The sequence below is a fragment of the Podarcis liolepis genome (assembly GCF_965112155.1).
Source record: "Podarcis liolepis genome assembly, chromosome: 2".
NCBI lineage: Eukaryota > Metazoa > Chordata > Lepidosauria > Squamata > Lacertidae > Podarcis > Podarcis liolepis.
The window spans coordinates 43067502-43089483 of NC_139555.1; the positions used below are offsets into that span (position 1 = coordinate 43067502).

At 45.2% G+C, this 21982-nt stretch overlaps 1 protein-coding gene across 9 annotated transcripts; it reads left to right on the forward strand.

Annotated features, from left to right (window-relative positions):
* Nucleotides 1-326: 326 nt before the first annotated feature.
* PTGER1 (prostaglandin E receptor 1) lies at nucleotides 327-21865 on the forward strand. Of its 9 annotated transcripts, XM_083490760.1 has the most exons (8): nucleotides 327-1097; nucleotides 2469-2584; nucleotides 6533-6643; nucleotides 9435-9504; nucleotides 10312-10472; nucleotides 12632-12916; nucleotides 18362-19217; nucleotides 20013-21865. In XM_083490760.1, the coding sequence occupies exons 7-8, from the start codon at nucleotides 18390-18392 to the stop codon at nucleotides 20295-20297; spliced, it is 1113 nt and encodes a 370-aa protein (XP_083346886.1). In that variant the 5' UTR covers nucleotides 327-1097; nucleotides 2469-2584; nucleotides 6533-6643; nucleotides 9435-9504; nucleotides 10312-10472; nucleotides 12632-12916; nucleotides 18362-18389; the 3' UTR covers nucleotides 20298-21865. The 9 variants fall into 9 exon arrangements, with proteins under 9 accessions (XP_083346886.1, XP_083346887.1, XP_083346890.1 ...); XM_083490761.1 differs by lacking the exon at nucleotides 10312-10472; XM_083490764.1 differs by lacking the exons at nucleotides 9435-9504; nucleotides 10312-10472.
* The last annotated feature ends 117 nt before the right edge of the window (nucleotides 21866-21982 follow it).

Below are 21982 nucleotides of genomic sequence, written 5' to 3' on the forward strand. Positions count from 1 at the left end.
CCTTCCTAGGGTTCTTGGACTGGAGAGCACTTCAAATAGAGGACACTATTTCACAGAGGACTGCCCTCTGTCCTTCAAATAGTGGACTGTCCTTTGTAAAGGAGGACACATGACCACCCTAGGCTATAGTAGTGCTATAGTGAGTAGATACTAATAGCAATCAAGAAATCAAAGCAAACATCCATAGAGATCAAGAGGTTAAAAGTCTCTAGTCTAGAGGATTCCCAGAGACATCTGGTTAGCTACTGTGAGAACAGGATGTTGGACTTAGATGGGCCATTGGCCTGATCCAGCAGGCTCTTTTTTGTGTCCTTATGTTATTTAGTTTGGGGCTGAATGAAGGATTGCTGCATCAGTGGTAAAAACTTCTCTTAACAAAGGATTCCTGTACAAAAAAGAAAAGAAAAGAAAGAAAGAAAGGTGCCTAGGCTTTACTCTAATTCCTTCCTCTCTTCCGAGCCAGATTTTATGATGGGGCCGGGGATCGCCCGCAGCACAATGTTTATGTGGCATCAGCTCTGAAGTGCCCTTGACAGAAGCAAATAAAGCTTGCATTAATGGACCCCTGGAATACGTTCAGAGCTGGCACTCTTGGCACAAAAGTAAATTACAGAATAATTTTGCCTCATTCCTGGATGGGATTCAAGTACTGCACGGAAGAGAAAACAGCATGAAGCCTGCTCAGGAAAACCTATAATGTAGAAGGAGGATTTTTATTCCGTTGTGCTGGGAATCCTATCCTGCTTCCCCAACCTCCCAAATAATCACTGTCCTCAATTGCCAGAGGGACCAAGGAGTTTTGTTGGAATGAAACACAACACAAATCACTGCCAAGATGCAGAAGCAGAAAGGCAAATTTTGCCCTATGCTGGGTCCTGAGAGAAATGGAATTCCTGCCTAGGCCTGGCCCTCTGAAGAGGCAAGGTGCTGCCTCAAGCAGCAGAAGCCCAAGAAGCAGCACCCGCATTGCCTCTGCTGCACCTTCCCGCTCCCTGCTGCATCTGCTGCCAGTGGAAAAGTGGCACTGGCTTCTGATGAGATCTTGCCAGAAGCTGGCACCACTGCTGGTGCTTTGTGGGCGCTGCTGCGTCATGCAGGTAAGAGAGCTGTGGCGCCAGCGGCGGGGGAGCAGGAGCAGCAAAATGGAATGTGCTGTTCCTGTTCCTGCCCTGAGTTATTCTTACAGTATTGGAAGGCCATGATGAATTTGTGAATATTCCGTTTATCTAATCCTTTTCAAACCTTCCCACCGCACTGTCTGGCCTGCTGCTGTAAGAACACAGAAATAACCCTCTGCTGGCTGGTGGTAGCAAAGGCTGTGTGAAATCAGGAAAGGGCCTCATGTTTCCCCCTGCTTTTACATGCTCTCTGTTCCCTGTGTTTGTTCCACATGCCAACACGATTCCTCAGGCCCAGGAAGAGGTATGCTGTCTCTAGCAGGATTTTAGCTGCTTCGTTCCCTTGGGAGAAGCATGATGCTTTCTCACTGTCCTGTCAACACAACAGGGGCACAAGAGAAAGTGTTTGCACAAGCCTCTTGTTAAGCAATGTATAAGCCTCTTTCGTTGCAAATTGCCTCACAGACCCAACAGAAACAAAACAATCCTTTGGTTAGCTCCTCTGAGTGGACGTTGAAGGAAGGGAAGGATTGAAATACAGCAGATTTTTGAGTTGGTGGTGCCCAGGCTATCACTTTACTATAATATTAGAAGACCAAACCAAATATTAACTAGCATTAACCAGTCCTCCGCAGAATGGACGTTGAAGGTGGGGGGAAGGTTTTTGTGGCTATGCGTGATATTGGCCTGGCAATATCTTGGTGCACAGGTAGTAGCGCTTTGGGTTTCAATATAGGCAAGTGAACTGGCAGAACTTAACAGCTCTGGGCTACATAAATACCTAGACCTTTAAAAACAAACAAACAAACAAGGATCCTCTGGGACAAAGCAGTAATGAAGAATATCAAACACAAAGGGCCCCAAGAGGTGTCAGGCCCAGTCCTACCAATAGGAAGAGTGAGGTGGCTGCCTCAGGCAGCTATTTTGGTTGTCATGAAAGGGCAGCAAAATGTGAGGTGTTTGAATGATTATTGTATTTTTACTCCCAGGGAGAAGTGCTTGTGAGCTTTTCTACTTCAGGTGCCAAAATAACTTGGCCAGCCTTGTATACTATGCTCTTTGCCTTAGGGAGGGAAGCCCCATTTGTTAATCTACCTCAGGCAGCAAAGTTTCTTGAGTCTTTTCAGAGAGGAACCAGTTCCACATTGAGGTCCCTGGGATGGCTGGGGAGGGGGGCATTTGAAAAGTGCTGAAGATCAGTATTATTGCTAATCCAATAAAACAGGGGTCAGCAATGTGGCACATGCAGGTGTACGTGTGTCCAACGGTACCTGCTATGGTGCCCGTGAAAGTCTTAGTAAACATTCCATGAAAAATCCACCGTGTATGAGAAACTGTTTTCCTACTCAGCTCCTGTTTGCACTGGCTCAGTTTCTCCTACATTAAACATGCCCTCTTCAACATGCCCACATTTGACGGGATGCCAGGACTGAATACCCACCCATGCATCAGTTCTGAACCAAGAGGTGAAAAGAGCTTTCACCTGGTGTAGGTGCCTTCCCCCACTGATGTCTGCACTTAGGGTTGCCATATTTCAAGAAGTGAAAATCTGGGCACAAAGTTGAGCTTTTCTTTGCAAAATCTTGAGGGGGGGATTTAGTTTGTAAGCTATTTTTTAGGAGATTCACCAAAATCTACACTTCCAACATGGGCTGCCATACATCTGGATTCACCCACATTTTAAAAGCAATTCTGCCCTGTTTCTGAGGGCCAAATCCCAGCTGTGTCTGATGTATGGCGGCCCTACATTCACTAGTTAGTGTTCCTGTTCCTGCCTCTTTTTCGGTTCTTTTATAAGTGGCAGCCATTTTGTGTTATGTCGTGGCAGCCATTTTGTGACTGCCACCCAACATTCCAAAAGTACCCACTGGCCCCAAACAGTTGGCAAACCCTGTACTAGAAGGAAGCATTAGGTCTTCTCTGCTAGCAAACAATGAAATTGTGCAATAGAGAGCTTGTTTTATCTGCATGTAGTGAAAAGAGGGTTAGGTTACTATTATTTTATTCATGTTGTGAGAAGCAGAACAGGCAAAACTGAGAGCTCCCAATCTATAACCCACCTCTTTCCCCTGATTCTCCTTCACATTACTGAACAAAAACACACAAAATATTTTATTGGCATGACAAGATTATCCCTGAACAGGCGCCAAAATATAAAGGGTATAAAGGAATGAGCTGCTCTGGTTTCTTTCAAATCTTGACCTACTGCTGTTGGAATACAACAATATGAGGTTTCAAGTTACATCAAACCCTTCATTTTTCAGGTGTCACAGTAAATAATTACACTGTGCTTCAGCTATGTAACCATACACGTTTAATCATCCGTGCATCCACACATTTAGCAAAAAATCACTGCAGTCTATGTACAAAACCACAGTGCTTGATTACTAGGGAAGATACAAAATATATGCAAATATTTCCACACATAAGTACATCCTTAGAGCAAACAGTTCGGAAAAAGTTAAACATCGGGTGCTTGCCATTGTTTTAATGATTCATGAAGCTAAGAATCTCTTGTTAATCCACTGTTGTTTAAATCTGGTCCTGAATTTCAGTTCTTAGGACTTGTGTTGAATATAACTGCAAACGTTTGCATATACTGATACCTTTAGCTGAAACACGCAAAATATATTGCAACATCTTACCCTCTCTCTCACTTTCTAGTCTGTACCCCGTAAGGAAATTGGCAGGTTGTTCCTAATCTTGTAGAAACAGGGGCAGGGAGTCGACTCTAAACTGCTGAAGGGATCCATGGGTGAGGAGTGCAGAACTCTCCCCCCCCCCCCCACTTGCCACTTTCCTCCTGTCAGCACTGGATGTCAACTGAGGATAAAAGTGCTCTGTGTGTATGTGTGTGCGTACGCTAAGGTTGCCATATTCCTAAAAAGGGGGTGGGGATTCCCAAAGTTGTTGAGCTTTTTTTGCAAAATCTCAGAAAAACTCAATTTCTGCCCCGATACTGTTTACGAGGGGTGAATACCAGCTGTGTCTGGGAAATTCCAGATATATGGCAACCCTAGTTTGTGCAGATTTTGAATCTATAAACTGTGGGCTGACTGCTACTAACAATGGACTTGTCTTACTATAAACATGCAAATTTGTTATAATCAGTTTATCTGATTACTATAGAACTGGGAATATAGGGACAAAATTTGTGTGTGTGTGCTCAAGTTTCCCAAACTTCTGAGTTTATTTAAAGTCGTAATTGACCCCAACCCAAATTCTTAGGAATGTAAATGAAATAAAGTCAAGAAACAGGAATATATAATCTACATTTATTAATTAGCAACCACCATTCCTAGGAACCATAACATGTAAAAAACAAGGAAGAGAACCAAGAGAAAATAATAATGATACCATATGCATCTGTACATGTCCATGCCTTTTATTTCTAAGGTTCCTAGTTCCTAGTTCTTGGTGTGTGTTTTTGCACTATATCTTGTAAATTTATTTTCCACCCAAGGCCTGCTTTGATTCCTAGGCCTTTATTCACTCCCTGCACAGTCCCATCAATCCCAATGGGTCAGTATTGACCACTTTGGAAACTAGCTGGTTTCTGCATGCATGGTCACCCCTGGAGGATTGCAGCATCAACTGGTGACTTGCATAATACCACAGCTAGAACTTCATTTTCACCTTATATCACACTTTGCCTTTCAGCAGAGTAGCTTCATACAAGCAGCTGTGTTAGCTAAGCTTGAGTAATTAAGTTAAATACGTGTAAGCAGTGCTTATGGATGTGCTAGTACTCCATACCAGTGAGTGCTCTCTCTCTCTCTCTCTCTCTCTCTCTCTCTCTCTCTCTCTCTCTCTCTCACACACACACACACACACACACACGTATATGTGTATGAGCCCTGTGTAAGAGATGTCTTAAGAGGGAGTGGGTAATACAGTTTGTTGTGCCTGCTCTACTGCATTTGCTTTCAGTATCAGAGAAGTCACCATGTTTGATGAACAGTGAAAAGAGACCATAATATATGCCCCTGGACGTCGTAAGAAAGGCATGGTAATAGAAGTCACCTGTGGTTAGCAGGAATTTCTTCAAGGGTACCTAGCCGGTAGTAAAGGAGGGCACCCTACAATCCATGGATGGAACTGAACTGGACTAGCATTTGGATCTTAATTCAACACTGGTAATGGAACAGCATCTTCCACAGCATCTGATGGGCTGGCTTAGGGGGTGGCGCACACCGATCTACCTCCCCACATCTCACTGCTGCTGCCTGCCTCTCAGCATCTGCTGCCTGACCTCACTCTGCCTAACAATAGGGCCAGTCTTGCAACCTAGTGGGGAAGTTCTGTAAACTGGGTCTGTGTTTTGTTCTTACGTCTTGGAATACCTGTAGGCCAAGAATTTGTGGGGGTTGGTGGGGGTTGTAAATAATCTCTTACATGGCAAGTCTTTAGCACAAGCAGTTTTGAGAGAAATGGTTAAACATCAGGAATGTAAAGATTTAATGATTCATGAAGCACAGTATCACTGCCTGCCCGCCCCAATGCATTTGCTTTGCACTTTGATTCTTTAGTGATAGAGGTCTGGCCTGGAACCCAATACCATATTATGTTGTTTGGTTTGTGTCTGAGGCAGTTTATTATTAATAATATAAACAAACCAATTCTGCCTGCAACCTTAGTTGCTAAGCGGAGGAGTGTTTTGTCTGGAGATGAATAAAAGGCCAGGGGAAAAAACAAGAGGGTGAGGGCCAAGAGGAGAGTGGGCCTTAAGGAGTGCTTAGCTAGTGTACTTAGCTGGAGGCCAAGGCCTCAGAAAAAGGAACCATTCTCAAACTAGTGTTCCGGACCAGGCAAATGGTGCTCTCTTTGGGTCATGAAGAAATGGTACTCAGTAGCACTAGACTGGAGGCAGCAACTCCTCACTGCTCCCCCCTTCCCCAAGAGATAGGCCAGGAGTGGGGAATTTGCCACCCCCCCGATGTTGCCAGATTATAAAACCCATCACCTCCGACCATTGGCCATGCTGACAGGGACTGATGGAAGTTGGAATCCAACGGCACCAAGAAGGCCACTGGTTCCCCACTCCTGCAGTGAGATGCTCCATAGGCACTCCTATGAGGGACAATTCCTTGTTAGAAGAAAGCACTGGAGTATTATGCTGCTTTTGTATTAAATCTGTAAGTTTAGAATGAAGGCAAGCCCTTGTCCAACTAGACATGACTAGTCTTTCATTTTGTTTCTATTTTGCTGGTAAAACTAGTTATTTTTAATAGTTACAGATTGTGAAATACAGTGACAATGCAAAAAATACAAAAAAGTGCGGCATTTATAAACACATATACCATTGCAAAGGATTTATATGGTTTGAAGTCTGTGTCATATTTCATCTTCTTAAAATGGATATAAAGAGAAAAAGCTCCCAAATAAAATGGCACCTTTTTCTATCTTGCTTTAAGGCAGGAATGAACGGGATCCTGTTCGCAGGGTGAATTCAAAAATCTCTCACCCACATGGGCCAGCTTTGACAGATGGTCAGGACCACCCACTTGTTAATCACCAGAGATCAGGTTAGTGACACCTGTCAAAGTTCAAAGGAGGTAACTGTAACTGCTGAGCAGCTAACTGGAGGTTACAACAACCTCCTTTGAAGATGCACTTTCAGCATTACAGTAGTCAGCTGACTGGAGGCATTCGTCTTTAAGAGGCTTGCTGTAACTGATCCTGGCTACAGAGAACCCCTTGGAAGCATCTGCAGAAGGGGAAATGCTTCATTTTTCATGGGATGCTGTACTTTGAATCCAAACTGCTTCATCTGGAGAGGAAAAATGCTCTATTTAAATTTTTTTTTAATTCAAATTCAGAATGAGGCACTTTTTGTTTTTACAGTAACCTTTTATTGCTTCTTCATCCCAGAATCCTAGAAGTAACCTAATACCTACAAGCACCTAGAAGACTAAATTCAGTCTACAATCTCCATCTATAGACTAGGACTTGTGCTACAAGTAGAGAAAGTGGGAGACATGTCCTCTTGCCTTATCCTGTTTCCCTTCCTCAATGGCCATAGGGAATCCCTGTGCCTCTAGAAGGAAGGCAGGAGTCATTGAGAGAAAGGGCTTGCCCAATTTCTGTCACTCTGAGTTCCAGGAAAGCCTTTAACAATTCCTGGGAAGCTCGCCATTGCTCTCCTGCTGCTAGGGGGAAGGAGGCCAGAGAGCTGCACTCCCCAAAACCCTGACATGTTCTTGATGGAGAACTGTTGATGGAGAGACTTCATTGCCAAAGTACAAAAATAACACATCATCATCATCAAACCTTTTATTGGCATCACATACAACATCCAAACAAATCAATACAGAATTACCACTTCCCCAGTGGCAAAAAACATTTGCTAAAAGAAAGGAGGCAGAGCAGTCTATCGTCACAAAAAATAACACAACCACAAGTATATTAAACCACAAGTGTAATACAACTTCTTAAATTGTATGTTATTTATGTATTTTCTTTATGTATGTATTTATTTTTAAATATTTGTACATGGAATTTTTTATTGAACTATAAGTCACTTTAAGATTTTTTTTGTATGGCTCAGGCTGCAATATATGTGGAGTTAGAGGCAGGGCTGAGGGGCACTGGAAGAGCTGGCAAATTTTATCCTTGTTCTGCTTCCCCTTCAGAGAGCGGAGGAGTGGGTGCTGGGAACACACCCTAGAGGCCTTCCACAGTCAACCACAATCCCATTATTAAAGCACTCAGCAGCTATGGAGCCATTATCGCTAATGGTGCCACAAAGGACTGGGTTCTGGTGGTAAAGTGGGGGTGGGAAGAGTTGGAGTCAATTCTCAACTGAACAGGAGAGGTAGTTGCATATGCTGAGCAGTTCAAGCAGCCAAAAGTTCCTTCACCAGAGAGTAGTTGAGTTTCCCTTCCCGCAATGACCTTTGGCAAGGTAGATATGTATCAGCATTGCTGAGCTAGGAGTGCGTTTCTAATGTGCTGCTGCATGGAAGCTCATCTTCCTCCATTGTGATTCTTAGGCAAGAATCCCATGCTACCTGGAGCCTGTGGCTCTATAACAAGGGCTGTCTGTCTGGGCAAGAGAGGGTGCTGCCACTATGCCATCTGTTCCACTGCTCCACTAATCAATACCCCCACCCCCTCTCTTCCCAGTAATAACGACATTCATACCCCACTGTTTCTCCAAGGAGCTCAAGGTGGGATGCGTAGTTCTCACCCCTGTCCGTTTTATCCTTGCAAAAACCTGTGAGGTAGGTTAGGCTGAGAGACAATGGCTGTGTACACCTTACAGGCTTAAAACTCAGCTAGGTCATTCTTTATCTCAATTCAGATCGAAGCTAGTTTGAGGGGAAATGCATCAAAGTATTTACTAAGTAATTTTGGGATAGATATGGATTATGGCTAATGTGTACCATGCTTCCTGGTGGGGGGCCACACTGGATGCAGAGTAAACAGTAGTGTGTACACAGCCTATGGGTGGCCCAAGATCACTTAGCAAACTTCATGGCTAAGTAATTGGACCACAACACCACACCAGGGTGACAGAGGACCAGTGTGGATATGGGCAAAGATTAAAAGACAGGTGCATGGGCGTAGCCAGGATTTTTGTTGGGGAGGGGCAGGACTTTTGTGGGGGGGCAGAACCAATGTGATTGGTCAGTTAGTTAAGTATTTCTATTGTTTTATGGCCATGGACAGGTGGTGGGAAAGGACAGGAGGTCCATTAGCTGTATCCTTTTTCTGTCTTCAAAAAAAGGTTCTGCTTCCGAGTTGGCACACCTTTCATGTAATACTAATAATGTTTATTGTATATAAAGTCCTTCAACAAGCTAGCTCCTGCCCAGTACGAAAGAAATGGGCTCTGCCTGCTATCAAGCTTATTATCTACATGTCAACACCTTGAGGACAGGTGAAAGAACAGAAAAGGAATGGCGGGGGAAAGGAAAGGAAAGGCAGAGACTGAAGGACAAAGGCTCAAGGGAAGAGGTGCATTTTCATATGTAGTGTAAACAAGGACAAGAAAGGAAAATTGCAGATGTGAGGGAGGCAGTGAGTGTCAGAGAAAAGGGGCAGCCAGAGAGAAAGAACAAGAAGAGTGTGACATAGAGGAAGCAAACTGGGGCAGAGGTGATGGAGAGAGTAAATAGACAGAACGAGAAGAAGATGTAGATAAAGGGAAGGACAAAGAGATTTGTAAACAAAAACTATAGTAGCTTAAACTAGGCCCCACAAGGAAACAAAAGCCAAAGCGAGAAGTGCATCAAAGAAGAAATGTAGGCAAAGGAAGATATAGCACAAACATACACAGTGATATAAATTCATGTGTTGTTTTAATCCTTACAGCAACCCTGTAGGATAAGTCATGAGACTGAGAGAGATTTTCCAAAGGCCATGCCGTGACTTAATGGCAGAGGTGAGATTTGAATCAGGGTGTCACTCTACTTAGATTTTTTATTACAAGTTTTTATTTCATTTATGGCTGCAAGGTCCCCAACCCTGCACAAAGCTAGAATTGACAAAACTCAATTATTTATTTAAAACTGTGATCAGCAGCATAGCTATCTCTACCCACACCCAAGCAGGAAGGCTATCCCGCATTAGTTACACCCTCCACCAGGAGTGTGGCTTGGAGCTAGCTGGAGCATTGTGTTCCATCTATAATGTGGTTTGAACATACGTATTTCATGGCTTGTTTTGTTTGTGCTGAATGCTCCTAAGCAGAGGAAGCTAGCAAGGAGCCATCTTGTCCTGACCACCCTGACAATGTGTTCCCATTGCCTTTCTCCTCTCGATTCCAACTGAATCTCCTGCCCGTCCCTAAAACCTTGTCACCAACTTTGCTTTGAGCTTGGAAGGGAGGCCCACAAGGTGGATTTTGTTCTAAGAGCATGACTGTAAGAACATAAAAATTGCCCTGCTGGATCAGGCCAAAGGCCCCTCTAGTCCAACATCCCCTTTCCCACAGCAGACAGCCAGATGCCTCTGGGAAGCCCCTAATTTGGATGTGAGTGCCCATCACCCTCTCCTGCTGTTGCTTCCCAGAAGCTGGAATCCGGAGACATGCAACCTCTGATACTGGAGGAGGGAGTACAGAGCCGTAGCAACTAGTAGCCATTAATAACTTTACTCTTCGTGAATTTGTCTAGTAGCTACGCTGTGCAGATGGGAGGAAATGTTTTCTCTTCCGTTCCCTGTCGTATCTCTTCACCCTCCCTAACAGTCCTGCTGCTTTTCTGGGATATGAAATTCTGGGATATGTAAACACTTGAAGCTGCACTTCAAAGAAAGGTCATGGCGTTTCAGCCAGTAGATGAGAGAGCCATATGCCAACACCAACGCCGTCTTGGAGAATGCCAGGTTAGCGGTCGCCAAGTTCCTCCGGTGAGCACTGAGCATTGCCAGAGCAGGAAACTTGTTCTAGGCCCTTCCTGTCCTGCTCATGCTCATGTTTTTATTTACCCTAACCTTGCCTCCTTATCAGATCTCTCTCCCTGCTCTCGCAATCCTCTTAACTACTCAATAGGAACAAGACAAAACAGAAAACACTGGGGTATAGTGGCTGCTAGAGACTTCCTCTCCTGCTCCACATGCAAGTCATAGTTGGGCAGCTAGCCAGGCGATGTCACATGGAAAAAGAAGGTCCCCATCACCACCTGCCTTTCTTCCTTACGAGGGTGTGGTATCTGCCTATTGCCTTGCTGTACCACTTCCCACTGGTGGGCAAAGAGCTGGGTAGAGTCTATTCCTGGCTGTGATATTCAGCTAATTCCTGTCTGCATCTCAATTCCTACAAGGAACTCTGGATGTTAAATCTGTTGTTTTTGCTGGGTGGCGCAGATTAACTGTGTCCCTGCCACACACAATATGCTGGATGGAATGAAGAGATTCCCTCTGCCCGTTCTAATGCACTTACATGATTCCACAGCCTGAGTCCAGCTTTCTGTGCACAAGCTGAAATGAGATAACAGGCTCTTCTGTGATTCTTGCTTTCTTGGGGGTCCTAGTAGTACCCCCCCCCCAGAAAGCAAAGGCTAAACTTGTTGGTGTGTGCTTTTATAACCCACTCACCCTTTTTCAACCCTCTTCCCATACAGCATGTTAGAGGCTGCTGAGCCATTGGGTAACTTTCTCAGAAGTGCTGCATGGAACACAATGTCTCCTTTCAACACTCTGAGGGTTTCATAATTTCTTGGTGAAGAAAAAGTGGCAATGAAGCCTCAGCAGGGGCCCTCTCAGGTGGCAGGCTCCATGGGGGCAGCAGATCCTGATGTAGGTATTCATTATTCCTTTGTTCCTGGTGTAGATCTTCACTCACCCCTTCTTCCCTGGTGGGGAGGAGCACCCTTTGGTGGCTTGCCTCAGGTGCCAAATTGTATTGGGCCAGCTGTGGGCCCTCTTATGGCTTCTGTGCATGAACTAGATTTCCTACATAGAAGTCAGACCTTGCAGGAATCCAGCATCTAGTTCGCTCAGGGACAAACACATATATGTCTGTGAATATGTCTGTGAATGTTTGCTGCGTGTAAGATGTATATCACAGGAGACATCCATAACTTCTCTTTAGAAAACATCATTTTGTGTAATGCAGCCTCTAGGCTCCAAACAATGTGACACTTTGCTAGGTCAAGGCAAGATAGTCCTTCAGCCACTGCTGTCTTCAGGTGCCAAGACAGGGTTCCCAGGCAGGTAGCTTTGTTCTGTCATTGCCCACACAACCACCTTCCATCTGAATCTAAGGAAGTGCTCTGACTGCCTGGTTTGAAGCTGGCCATCGTAGAGTCACTATGGGTGTTGCTGTGCTTTGGCTGATAGCAGGCCTACAAGGCTAATTGATTGGAAGAGTCAGCTATGGAAGAGTCGGAGAGGAGGGGAAGGGGAGTTGAGTTTCTTCACAATGGTCCCATCTTGGGGCCCTTCCATACTGGTGGTGCTTTTTGTGAGCGTATTCAGCAGCATGTCACCACTATAGTAATAGTGGTGGATTTATACTGGACTGCCCACACATCAATTCTGCTTTATTAGTTCTGAGATGCTTTCTCAGTGTTACCACATTATTGCCATCTGGGAGGACAAGCAGCACAAACCCCGTCTCACTCACCTCAAAAAGTTGCAGAATTTCAGCAGAAAGTTACGGTACAGGCACCCATTAGAAATGAAGCCGTATGTCTGCCTTGAAACTTTCGTAGGTGCAAGTGGTATTGAAATTGCAACCACATCTAACCGGCCCAATAACATCATGACCACAAATCAGGATGACTGTCCCAGGTGTGTGTGGTCGGCACCAGGGTAAACATGGCAGAAATTTTTGGTACCCCACCCCACAGGTGCTGGAAGGGTGATGTGTGCATGTAAGAATACTTAAGAGGAATCATGACTCCCTGTGCCAGTAAGTTCTATTCACAAAGAGTCCATCCTCTCTTCCGAACTTTTCCATGCACGTTGAGAGTCTCATACTGCATCAGCAACAGAGGATTTGTGAGTTTCTTATGATCGTGAACTTGTGTCTAGAGCTACAAAATATAACTTTTTTTTCCATGCAGGAGAGTTTTGCTGCGGCGGCTCGTGCGGAACAAATCCTTCTTTGGAAGGCGACCGAGGAGGAGGAGGAGCAGCAGAAGTAGTTCATAGCGTCCCCTAGTGGCAGAAGCGGGCGGTGCCCGTCCTATAAACTCGCACAGGAGCGGGGAAGGGCGAGGCAAAAGCGAGGCGAATGAAGTGTACTTCGGACTGAAGTCAGGGCAGCATCGGCGCCGGGCTCTTCCGTGTCGCCGGACGCAACCGAAGGTGAGACTCGGACGCGTCGAAAGCGCGCAGCCCTGAAGAAGGTGAGTCTCCTGCGCAGCTCCAAGCTCTTAATCCCTCCAACTTCGACGGGACGGGAAGAGGGCGCAGAGCTGGAGAGGGAAGGGAGCAGCACGAGTCGGGGCAAGGGGAAGGTGTGCAGGCTGAAGACCATCAGGGGCTGCTGGGGAGAAATCTGGGACTACACGTGTCCCCTCCCGACTTGAGATAAGCGAATCTCGGGAGGACTCCGATGTGTTGAGAAGGGGCTCTCTTAAGGGGTAGCACTCCCAACATCTCTAAACACAGATTTGCTGCGCTATGCAACCACTCTGGTGCACTGACAGCCAGAACGGCTGCAGACAGCACCAGGGTGTGGGGGGGGGTATTATTTCTTCTGTGTGTAAATTTAGACGTAAGGAGTAGGGAGTAACAAGAATATGGGAGTAACAAGCAGTAGCTGGCAAATTATTTGAGGTAAGGAAAATAGCGTGATCGTGAATAAGGATCTTGCACCAGAGGCAAATACAGCTTGGCTCGCCTACATAAAGTAACTGAGCGCCTGTTATTTCCCGGTAAACACAGCTTAAACTGCTCTGTTATAGTCACACTTAGGATGGGATTTTCACCCCTGTTTGGCATGCTTGCTGATGGGGGCTTGGAGTGGGGATCCTAACCCTTGTAGACAGTTGTGAATGCTGGTTGTTAGTATTCAATAATTAATTGATTTCGGAGCAAAAGGGTGTGGTGGTGGTCTTACTCTCCTGCGTCTGACAATAGTGCCTTGGGAGGCAGCTGGCTCTGAAGAGGGCCTGTCTAAATGTGGAAGAGGGCTTCATCCTCCACCATGGAAGGGATGAAAATGAATGGACTATTGGATTCTCTTCTGTGTTCCAAAGCGGAGTGTTTGCATTAGATAAAGGGTACCAGGATCCTGGTACCACATATTGACTACACGATCATAGATGATTATTTATATGAGTCTTAGTTGATTGATTAAATTTGCATAAGTTGCATACAGCTAAAAGCAATATTTCTGAAGCAAGATGCATCCTCAGTTTTCAGATAATGTGCACACTTTGGATGACAGTCATCAATTTAGAAGGGGCACTCCTTTCTCTACCAGCCTTCTGAAAGAAAAGGTTGAATGCCTCTTTTACAGAGACACTTATCAACTTATATTAGATATCGGGGGATGGAGTCAAACTCAGTCATGTTCAGAATCGACCTATTGAAAACAGTGGAACTTTTTAGTTGTGGCTAATATGAGTACCCTTGATTCCAAGGGGTCTGCTCTAAGCATGACTAAATATGGACCCATCAACATCCACTATTTGATTAATCCAGGACAGCTTTTTAGTCAATGAAATAGTCTTCTAACGGATTAACCAATTAATCAAACTTTACAGCCCTAATATTTTATGCCCCACATTAATTAACTATTTCTAATGTAGTAAATAAATAGAACTCATTTTCCCCCTGATAGTGATTGTGCCCCTCAAATGTTTATTGAAAGAATTAATATATTACCTCCCTTTTACTAACATTACCCTCCTGTTAATACTACTGGGCAGTTAAAGGATGTTAAGGGAGGGGTAAGCAAAACAATTGCTCATTAAGTGTACCTCTCTGGATGCTGTTTCTCATTCACAGAGACAAATGGGAGCTATAGTATATTAGAAGTTATGACTCACTCAATCATCCGGTTCTGAATATAGCCCTAGGTTAGTTGAGCCAGACAACAGGAATAAAACAAAAATAAAGCAGAGTGATTCAGTTATGCTACATATGATTACTACAGAGAGCTCTTGATTTAAACACACACACACCCCTCTGCTGTAAGTGGCAATGATGGCTATAGCTTAATAATAAAACTTACTTCTGGTACTAGTATATTATTTTATACCACTACGCCCCATCCATCATAAGAAAAGCATGTTTCTCTTTCAGACTGTATGCAAATGTTAGGTACATGTGTTGAACTATTAGTAAATATCTAAAATCCACAGCTGCACAGTACTTTTATTAGAACCAACTAAAGTATCGCAAAAAGTGAGCAAGCTTCCTAGTTCCCAGTAATTTTTTTCTCAGGCTAGATGTAAATGGTGAGAGGGGAGTCAAAGAGAAAGCTCTTCTGTTGAAGACTTGAAGTCTGCAGTTGATGTGCAGTCCTACACATACTTACTTACTTATGAGTAAGTTCAACTCAATGCTGTGCTAGGTGATAAACTCATTTTCAGTTACAGACACACCCCATTTTAAGACTGTTATATAACATCAGAAGAGCCCTGCTGTATCAGGCCAATCTGGCCCATCATCCTGTTCTCACAATGACCAATCAGATGCCTGTGAGAAATCAGCAGACAGCATCTGAGCACAAAACACTCTCCCCTCCTGTGGTTTCCAGCAACTAGTATTCAGATGCATAATGCCTCTGACCGTCCTCTGTATCCATGGTACATGAAGGCAGAGCATATCCTCCATTGTGGCTAGTAGCCATTTATAGACTTATCCCCCATTAAATAGTTTAATGCTCCAAGTTGGTGACCATCACTGCCTCCTGCAGGAATCAGCACTTTCTTTTACCTGTCCCGAATCCTCCAATGTTCAGCTTTATTGAATGTCCACGAGTTCTTCTGTTATGAGACAAGGATAAATTATGCACCCATGCCATGCATGCTGTAATGTTATAAAATGTCTATCATGTCACCTCTTACTTGCTTTCCCCCTAAACTAAGAAATCCCAAATACCACCACCTTTCCTCATAGGGGAGTTTGATTACTCTGGTTGCCTTTCTGTGAACCTTTTCCAACTCTACAATATCCTTTTTGAGGTGAAGTGATCAGAACTGTACACAGCATTCCAAATGCTGTCGCACCATAGATTTGTATAACGACGTTATGATGTTAGCAGTTTTATTTTCCTTTTCTATTGATCCCTGACATTTCCCCTTTACTTTCCTATTGATTCCTAACATGGAATACGCCATTTTCACTGCTGCTACACACTGGGTTGACATCTTAATTGAGCTATATACTTATGAGACCAAGGTGTCATTCCTGGACAGTCACTAATGCTGCAAACCCCATGAACGTATACAAGAAATGAGAGGCACAAATGAGAGGCACAAATACAAGATGGGTGACACCTGGCTTGAGAGCAGTACATGTGAAAAGGATCTAGGAGTCTTGGTTGACCACAAACTTGACATGAGCCAACAGTGTGACGCGGCAGCTAAAAAAGCCAATGCAATTCTGGGCTGCATCATTAGGAGTATAGCATCTAGATCAAGGGAAGTAATAGTGCCACTGTATTCTGCTCTGGTTCAGTTCTGGGCACCACAGTTCAAGAAGGACACTGACAAACTGGAACGTGTCCAGAGGAGGGCAACAAAATGGTCAAAGGCCTGGAAACGATGCCTTATGAGGAACGGCTAAGGGAGCTGGGCATGTTTAGCCTGGAGAAGAGGAGGTTAAGGGGTGATATGATAGCCATGTTCAAATATATAAAAGCATGTCACATAGAGGAGGGAGAAAGGTTGTTTTCTGCTGCTCCAGAGAAGCGGACACAGAGCAATGGATCCAAACTACAAGAAAGAAGATTCCACCTAAACATTAGGAAGAACTTCCTGACAGTAAGAGCTGTTCGACAGTGGAATTTGCTGCCAAGGAGTGTGGTGGAGTCTCCTGCTTTGGAGGTCTTTAAGCAGAGGCTTGACAACCATATGTCAGGAGTGCTCTGATGGTGTTTCCTGCTTGGCAGGGGGTTGGACTCGATGGCCCTTGTGGTCTCTTCCAACTCTATGATTCTATGATTCTAAGAAATGAAGGTTTTTTGTCCCACCATTCATACTTTATGCTTGTTTCCACTGAATTGCATCTGCTATTTTACCACCCATTCACTGCATTTGTATAGGTCTTTTGGGAGGTCTTCATGATCTCTTTTTGTTTTTAATTACTCTGGACAATATAATCAGCCACCTCACTGTTCACCCCTACCTCTAGATCATTCATGACCAGGTTAAAAATCACAGGTCCTTGGGGGACTCCACTTTCTACACCCCTCCAGTGGAAGAACTGTCTGTTTATTCCTACTCTCTGCTTTATGCTACTTAACTAATTCCTGTTCAAGAAGTGGAACTCTCTTCTGATGCCATGACTTCTAAACTTACTCAGGAGTCTTTGATGATAGCTTTTTGAAAGTCCAAACACACTATGTCATCCAGATCACCTTTATTTATATGCTTGCTGAAACTCTCGAAGAATTCTAATAGGTTTATGAGACAGGACTTGCCTTTGCAGAAGCCATGCTGGCTCTGCTTCAACAAGGCTTGTTCTTCTATGTGCTTGGTTACTTTAATAATACTTTCTACCAGTTTTCCCAGGGCAGACATTAAATTAACTGGCCTGCAGTCCCCAGGTTTCCACCCCGGATTCCTTATTACAAATTACAGGCTTTTCTGTTTTGTTTTCAGAAAGTTTGAGATCTGATGACCGTTGAGAGAGTAGATCCCAGTTCCCAGGAACAGACCCAACTTGTCCACATCATGTTTTGCTTTTTTGTTTAATTTTGTGATGACGTACAATCCAAAAACTTGATAAAGAATGTGTCGCAGGCTTTGTGTTTGTTATATTAAGCTAAACATGTTTACTTGTAAAATGATAATATAACAAACTAACCAGCATTCCATTTATATTTCTTAGCTGGCAAAAATGTGGTGGGAGAAACAGTAACTTTAAATGACAATTCAAAAAATGTTAGTTAAAATGAGACACAGTATTATAATTCTCCCAATTAGTATTCCCCAATTTTCTCTCATGTGTGGGTCTCCATTCTGTACAATCCCTGATCCAAAACTGCTAGGGGAAGGACCAGCCTAGTGTATTTCTTTACAAAAAGGCCAAGAGTGCTCTAGTTCCTCAGCACTGTAGGAGCAGCACCTTGACTTTCAGTTGCTAAAGTCTTTCAAGGTCTCTCCCTCCCTCCCCCAGGCTCCTTCCTTATCACCACCATCACCATTTAATTAAAGTATCTAAAATGCACATAGTTCTGTCCAGCATTTCCTTGCAAATTTGAGGACATGAAACACAAGGAATGGGAAGGTGGAAAGTCAGGGAAAATCCATCAGATTATATGGCAAGACGAAAGAGGATTTAAGGAGAATCAGTTTGATAGTCAGAAAAGTAATTACTGAGGGGACAGGATAAAAACCGGCTTCTTCTTGCTTTGGATTCTGCAGGAGCTGGGAAGGAGCAGCAATTCTCATCTGCTGGATTTGTAGCTCCCAACGGAAGATTCTGGTGGGCAGGAAGTGCACTTTCAACCTCCTCAGGCATGCTTCTTCCCTCTGCTCCAGAGCAGAAACCAGGGCAAAGGATAATTTTTTAGGGAAATGTGCTGGGTTCCCTAAACAAATGTTTTTAGAGAGACTTCTTACCTTTTAAGGACCTCCTCAGGTTAGTTTCTGACACCTCTTTTCCCCTTGCAGATGCCTGCACCTGGAGGTAGCCATTGACATGATGTCCGGCATCCAGTCTCCCAATGCTTCACAGGCATCACCTGTGAACCACTCCTCATGCTGCACAGAGCCCACAAAGATCCAGAGCTCTGCAAGGGCATCTTCACCTGCCGCCCCCATTTTCTCTATGACCTTGGGTGCTGTCTCCAATGTGGTGGCTTTGGCTATCCTGGTGCAGTCTTACACCCGCTTCCGGCGCCGCTCCAAGGCCACCTTTCTGCTGTACGCTAGCAGCCTGGTTATCACCGACCTTGCAGGCCACGTCATTCCAGGCTCCTTCGTGCTACGTCTTTATGCCACACAGAGCAATTGGGAAAAGATGGATCCTTCCAAATCCCTCTGCCAGTTCTTTGGAGCCTCAATGGTATTCTTCGGACTGTGCCCGCTCTTCCTGGGCTGCATCATGGCAGTGGAGCGCTGTGTGGGCATCACTCGTCCTTTGTTGCATGCTTCCTTGGTGACGCCGGGCCGGACTAAACTTTCCTTGCTGGGACTGTGGGGCACTGCCCTCGCCATTGCCCTGCTGCCTCTCTGCAGCTTCGGGAGCTATGTCGTCCAGGCCCCAGGCACCTGGTGCTTCATCAAGGTGCGAGAGGCAGAAGCTTGGCCTGACGTGGGCTTTGCCCTGCTCTTCTCCACACTGGGCCTGGCCTCGCTGGTGGCCTCCCTCTTCTGCAACACCTTCAGTGGACTCAACCTGGTGCGGGCTCGGCTCCGCAGTCAGCGCAAGTGTGGGCACCGGCGGGCCAAAGCCCATGACATTGAGATGGTTGTGCAGCTGGTGGGGATCATGGTGGTTTCCTGCATCTGCTGGAGCCCCTTACTGGTGAGTGGGGTGGGGTGGGAGGGGAGATTAGTGGAAATCATAGTCCTGCTTTTGCATCCGACTTGTTGTTGTGAGAACAGGATGCTGGTCTAGGTGGACCATTGGGTTCTTAAACGCTGGAATGTCTAAGAGGCAGCGGGGAGGGAGGAGTAGCCGCAATAGAATGAAAGCAGGGCATTCAGTGAAGTCTCCAGCATGGGTGGATAGAATCTTGCGGGGTGTGTGCAGCGCCTTGATGAGGAATGGGATTCAGTTCGCCCAAACTGCATGGCAGTGGCGTGTTGGACAGGGGGCTTTTCCATCCCTATTTGAAGATAGCAGAGATTGAGCTTGGAACCTTTCACATCTAAAGCTATGGCCCTTCACCAAAGTTCTAATGGCACTGATGTAATGTGACTCTGATCCACAGAGGTGCCTTCCTGGGGAAAATTATAACTGGAAGATTTCTGGAGGTCAATACCACCAGGAGGCCAAAGCATCAGCTAATCAAACTGTTGTGGTTCATGGGCCTCCATGAAGCAGATTTGGTAGGTCCTTTCTTCTCTTAAAGTCCAGGCAGCAAACTAAGCAGCCGTCCCCTTAATGAGTCCATGGAGACTGGGAAGCTCTTATCAGGGAACAAATGTAGGCATGTTGAGTGAGGATGGTGCAATGACTATACTGATAGTTTGGTGTGTGCATAGTTCCTATTTCTCTGTTTCCAATTTTCGTTAGGATCACTGAGAGAGTAAGATAAAAGGCCGCAGCAGAATTACTGTCCTCTTAACTGCTATTCTTGCCTCTTTCTGTTCCCAGGTCTTTGTCATCTTGTCAGTGACCAACTCCCATGGAGACCTTAATTATAAGGAACTGCTATTCCTGGGTGTGCGACTAGCCTCCTGGAACCAGATCCTAGACCCCTGGGTATATATCCTGCTTCGGCGTGCTGTGCTACGCAAGCTCCTTGCTCTAGTTATTCGGCGCCCTTATTTCAAGGGAGTCCGCTTTGACCGCTGGGAAGCCAGCTCCTTCCAAAGCTCTGAGCGCAGTATAGGGCTGGCGGGAGCAAGCAGGAGAACCTCTACTCTGAAGACCCCCTAAGGAGCACGTTTTGCACATTCTCTGTTGTTTGCAGAATTATCTCCCCTGGGATTCATCCAGCATCCAGGGCCCTTGGATGGTAGTGCTGTATGCAAGGAGCGGATATGGCATTCTCAGTTTACCCTCTCGGCCAAAAGAGCGATGGGATTCAAGATTGTGGAGAAGAGCATGCTGCTGGGCCCAGTTCCCTACCTAATTGGGACTTTACGGTGGACAAGAGGCACTGGATGTTTTTTGGAGATTTGTGAAGGAATTGTGATCATCTTTTCTTGGCGGGGTGTGTGTTTGTGTGTGTGCCCCACAGCAGTGTTTACAAAAGTGTCTTGGGTTCAGTTCCTGGCACCACCCGTTCTGCAGGGCTGAAGAACTGTGGCTCAGATCCAGGAGTTTCCAGTACTCAAGGCTAGATGAACCAATGGTCTGACTCAGTATAAAACAGCTTCATATGTTCTGGTAATTTTGTTGACGACAGGGAGGAAAGCCATGATTAAGTGCGTTCTGAGTGTACCCAACACTTTCTTGGTACAAGCTATGTGGTATGAATGGAAACCTTGACTTGTTATTAGTGTTCTAGTCCAAAGTGGTGAGTTGTCAGTGCTTCAGAGCACAATGGCATCCATGAATGCCCCCCCCCCATTCCATATTTCAATGATAACCTCTCAGGGGCATAAAGCTTGCTTGTGGATTCATTACTAGGCAAGGAGACAACTTCTGCGATGATAAAAATAGAGGGGGAGACCTTTGGCATCCTTTCTTGGATAATTTGGTTTAGGCATTTTATTATCCAGCTGCAGTTGATATACAGCATTATGTTTAATCCGCGGTGACCTGGACACTCTGGGCCCACAATGTTCTTTCCACATCCCACTCTAGAGGCTGCTGCAGTTCAGTGCCGTGCAAAGGAACACATACATAAATCGGCACCCTTCCTCAGAGGCAGCAGCATATCTGTCCAAGAAAAAAATAATCCCTGCATAATGTCCTTTCCTAAAACAGGAGAGCAGAACTAGGGCACAGGGTAATGATGACTCAGGACAGCATTTAATTTAGATATGAACTTGGTCATTCCAGGGAACCCCTGCATGCAAATGGGGATGCTCAATGGGGTGAGAGTGTTGGAAACGTGATAACCAAAAGCTCTTCCACACAGCTTCCCACCCTCAATGGGAAACAAGGAAGCTCCTCCTGGAACTGAGCACTTATAAGTGAGCTACTTCCATAGACAGGAAAGAGTTGGCGGAGCACCAGACAGATGGAAGCCTATCTGGCTTACCATGAATTCCAATTAGATGGGAGACTGCCAAAGGCCCTGCAGTGTAGTCTACTGTACTGGAGAGGTAGGTGGGACTAGCCAACAGACCATAAGTGGGGTGCCTCCAGCTGCTGTTATGCTCTGGACTTAGGATAATGGTCCTCCGGGGACTTTCAGGGGACAGTGGGAAAATCCTGAGAAGCTTGTTCTGCAGGGATCATGCAGGCAGGGGATCTAGGCTACTGCTTGCTGGTGCTCTGGCCTGAGAGAGCTGTTGATTGGCGCTGACCATTCTACAATAAAGTATTTTTGTGGAGCATTCTGTCCTATTGCACTTTATTGTCTTCATGCCACTGACTAAATCCCAGCATTCCTGCTGTCAGCTGGCTCTGTCAGCCCTACTAATCTGGTAGGCAGAGTTCTCCATTTATCT

What these genes read in the sequence shown, in the direction of transcription:
- PTGER1 (XM_083490760.1), top strand. Translation starts at nt 18,390, where the DNA reads ATGATGTCCGGCATCCAGTCTCCCAATGCTTCACAGGCATCACCTGTG. An exon ending in TCTGCTGGAGCCCCTTACTG is followed by an intron (nt 19,218 to 20,012) that starts GTGAGTGGGGTG and finishes TTCTGTTCCCAG; the next exon opens with GTCTTTGTCATCTTGTCAGT.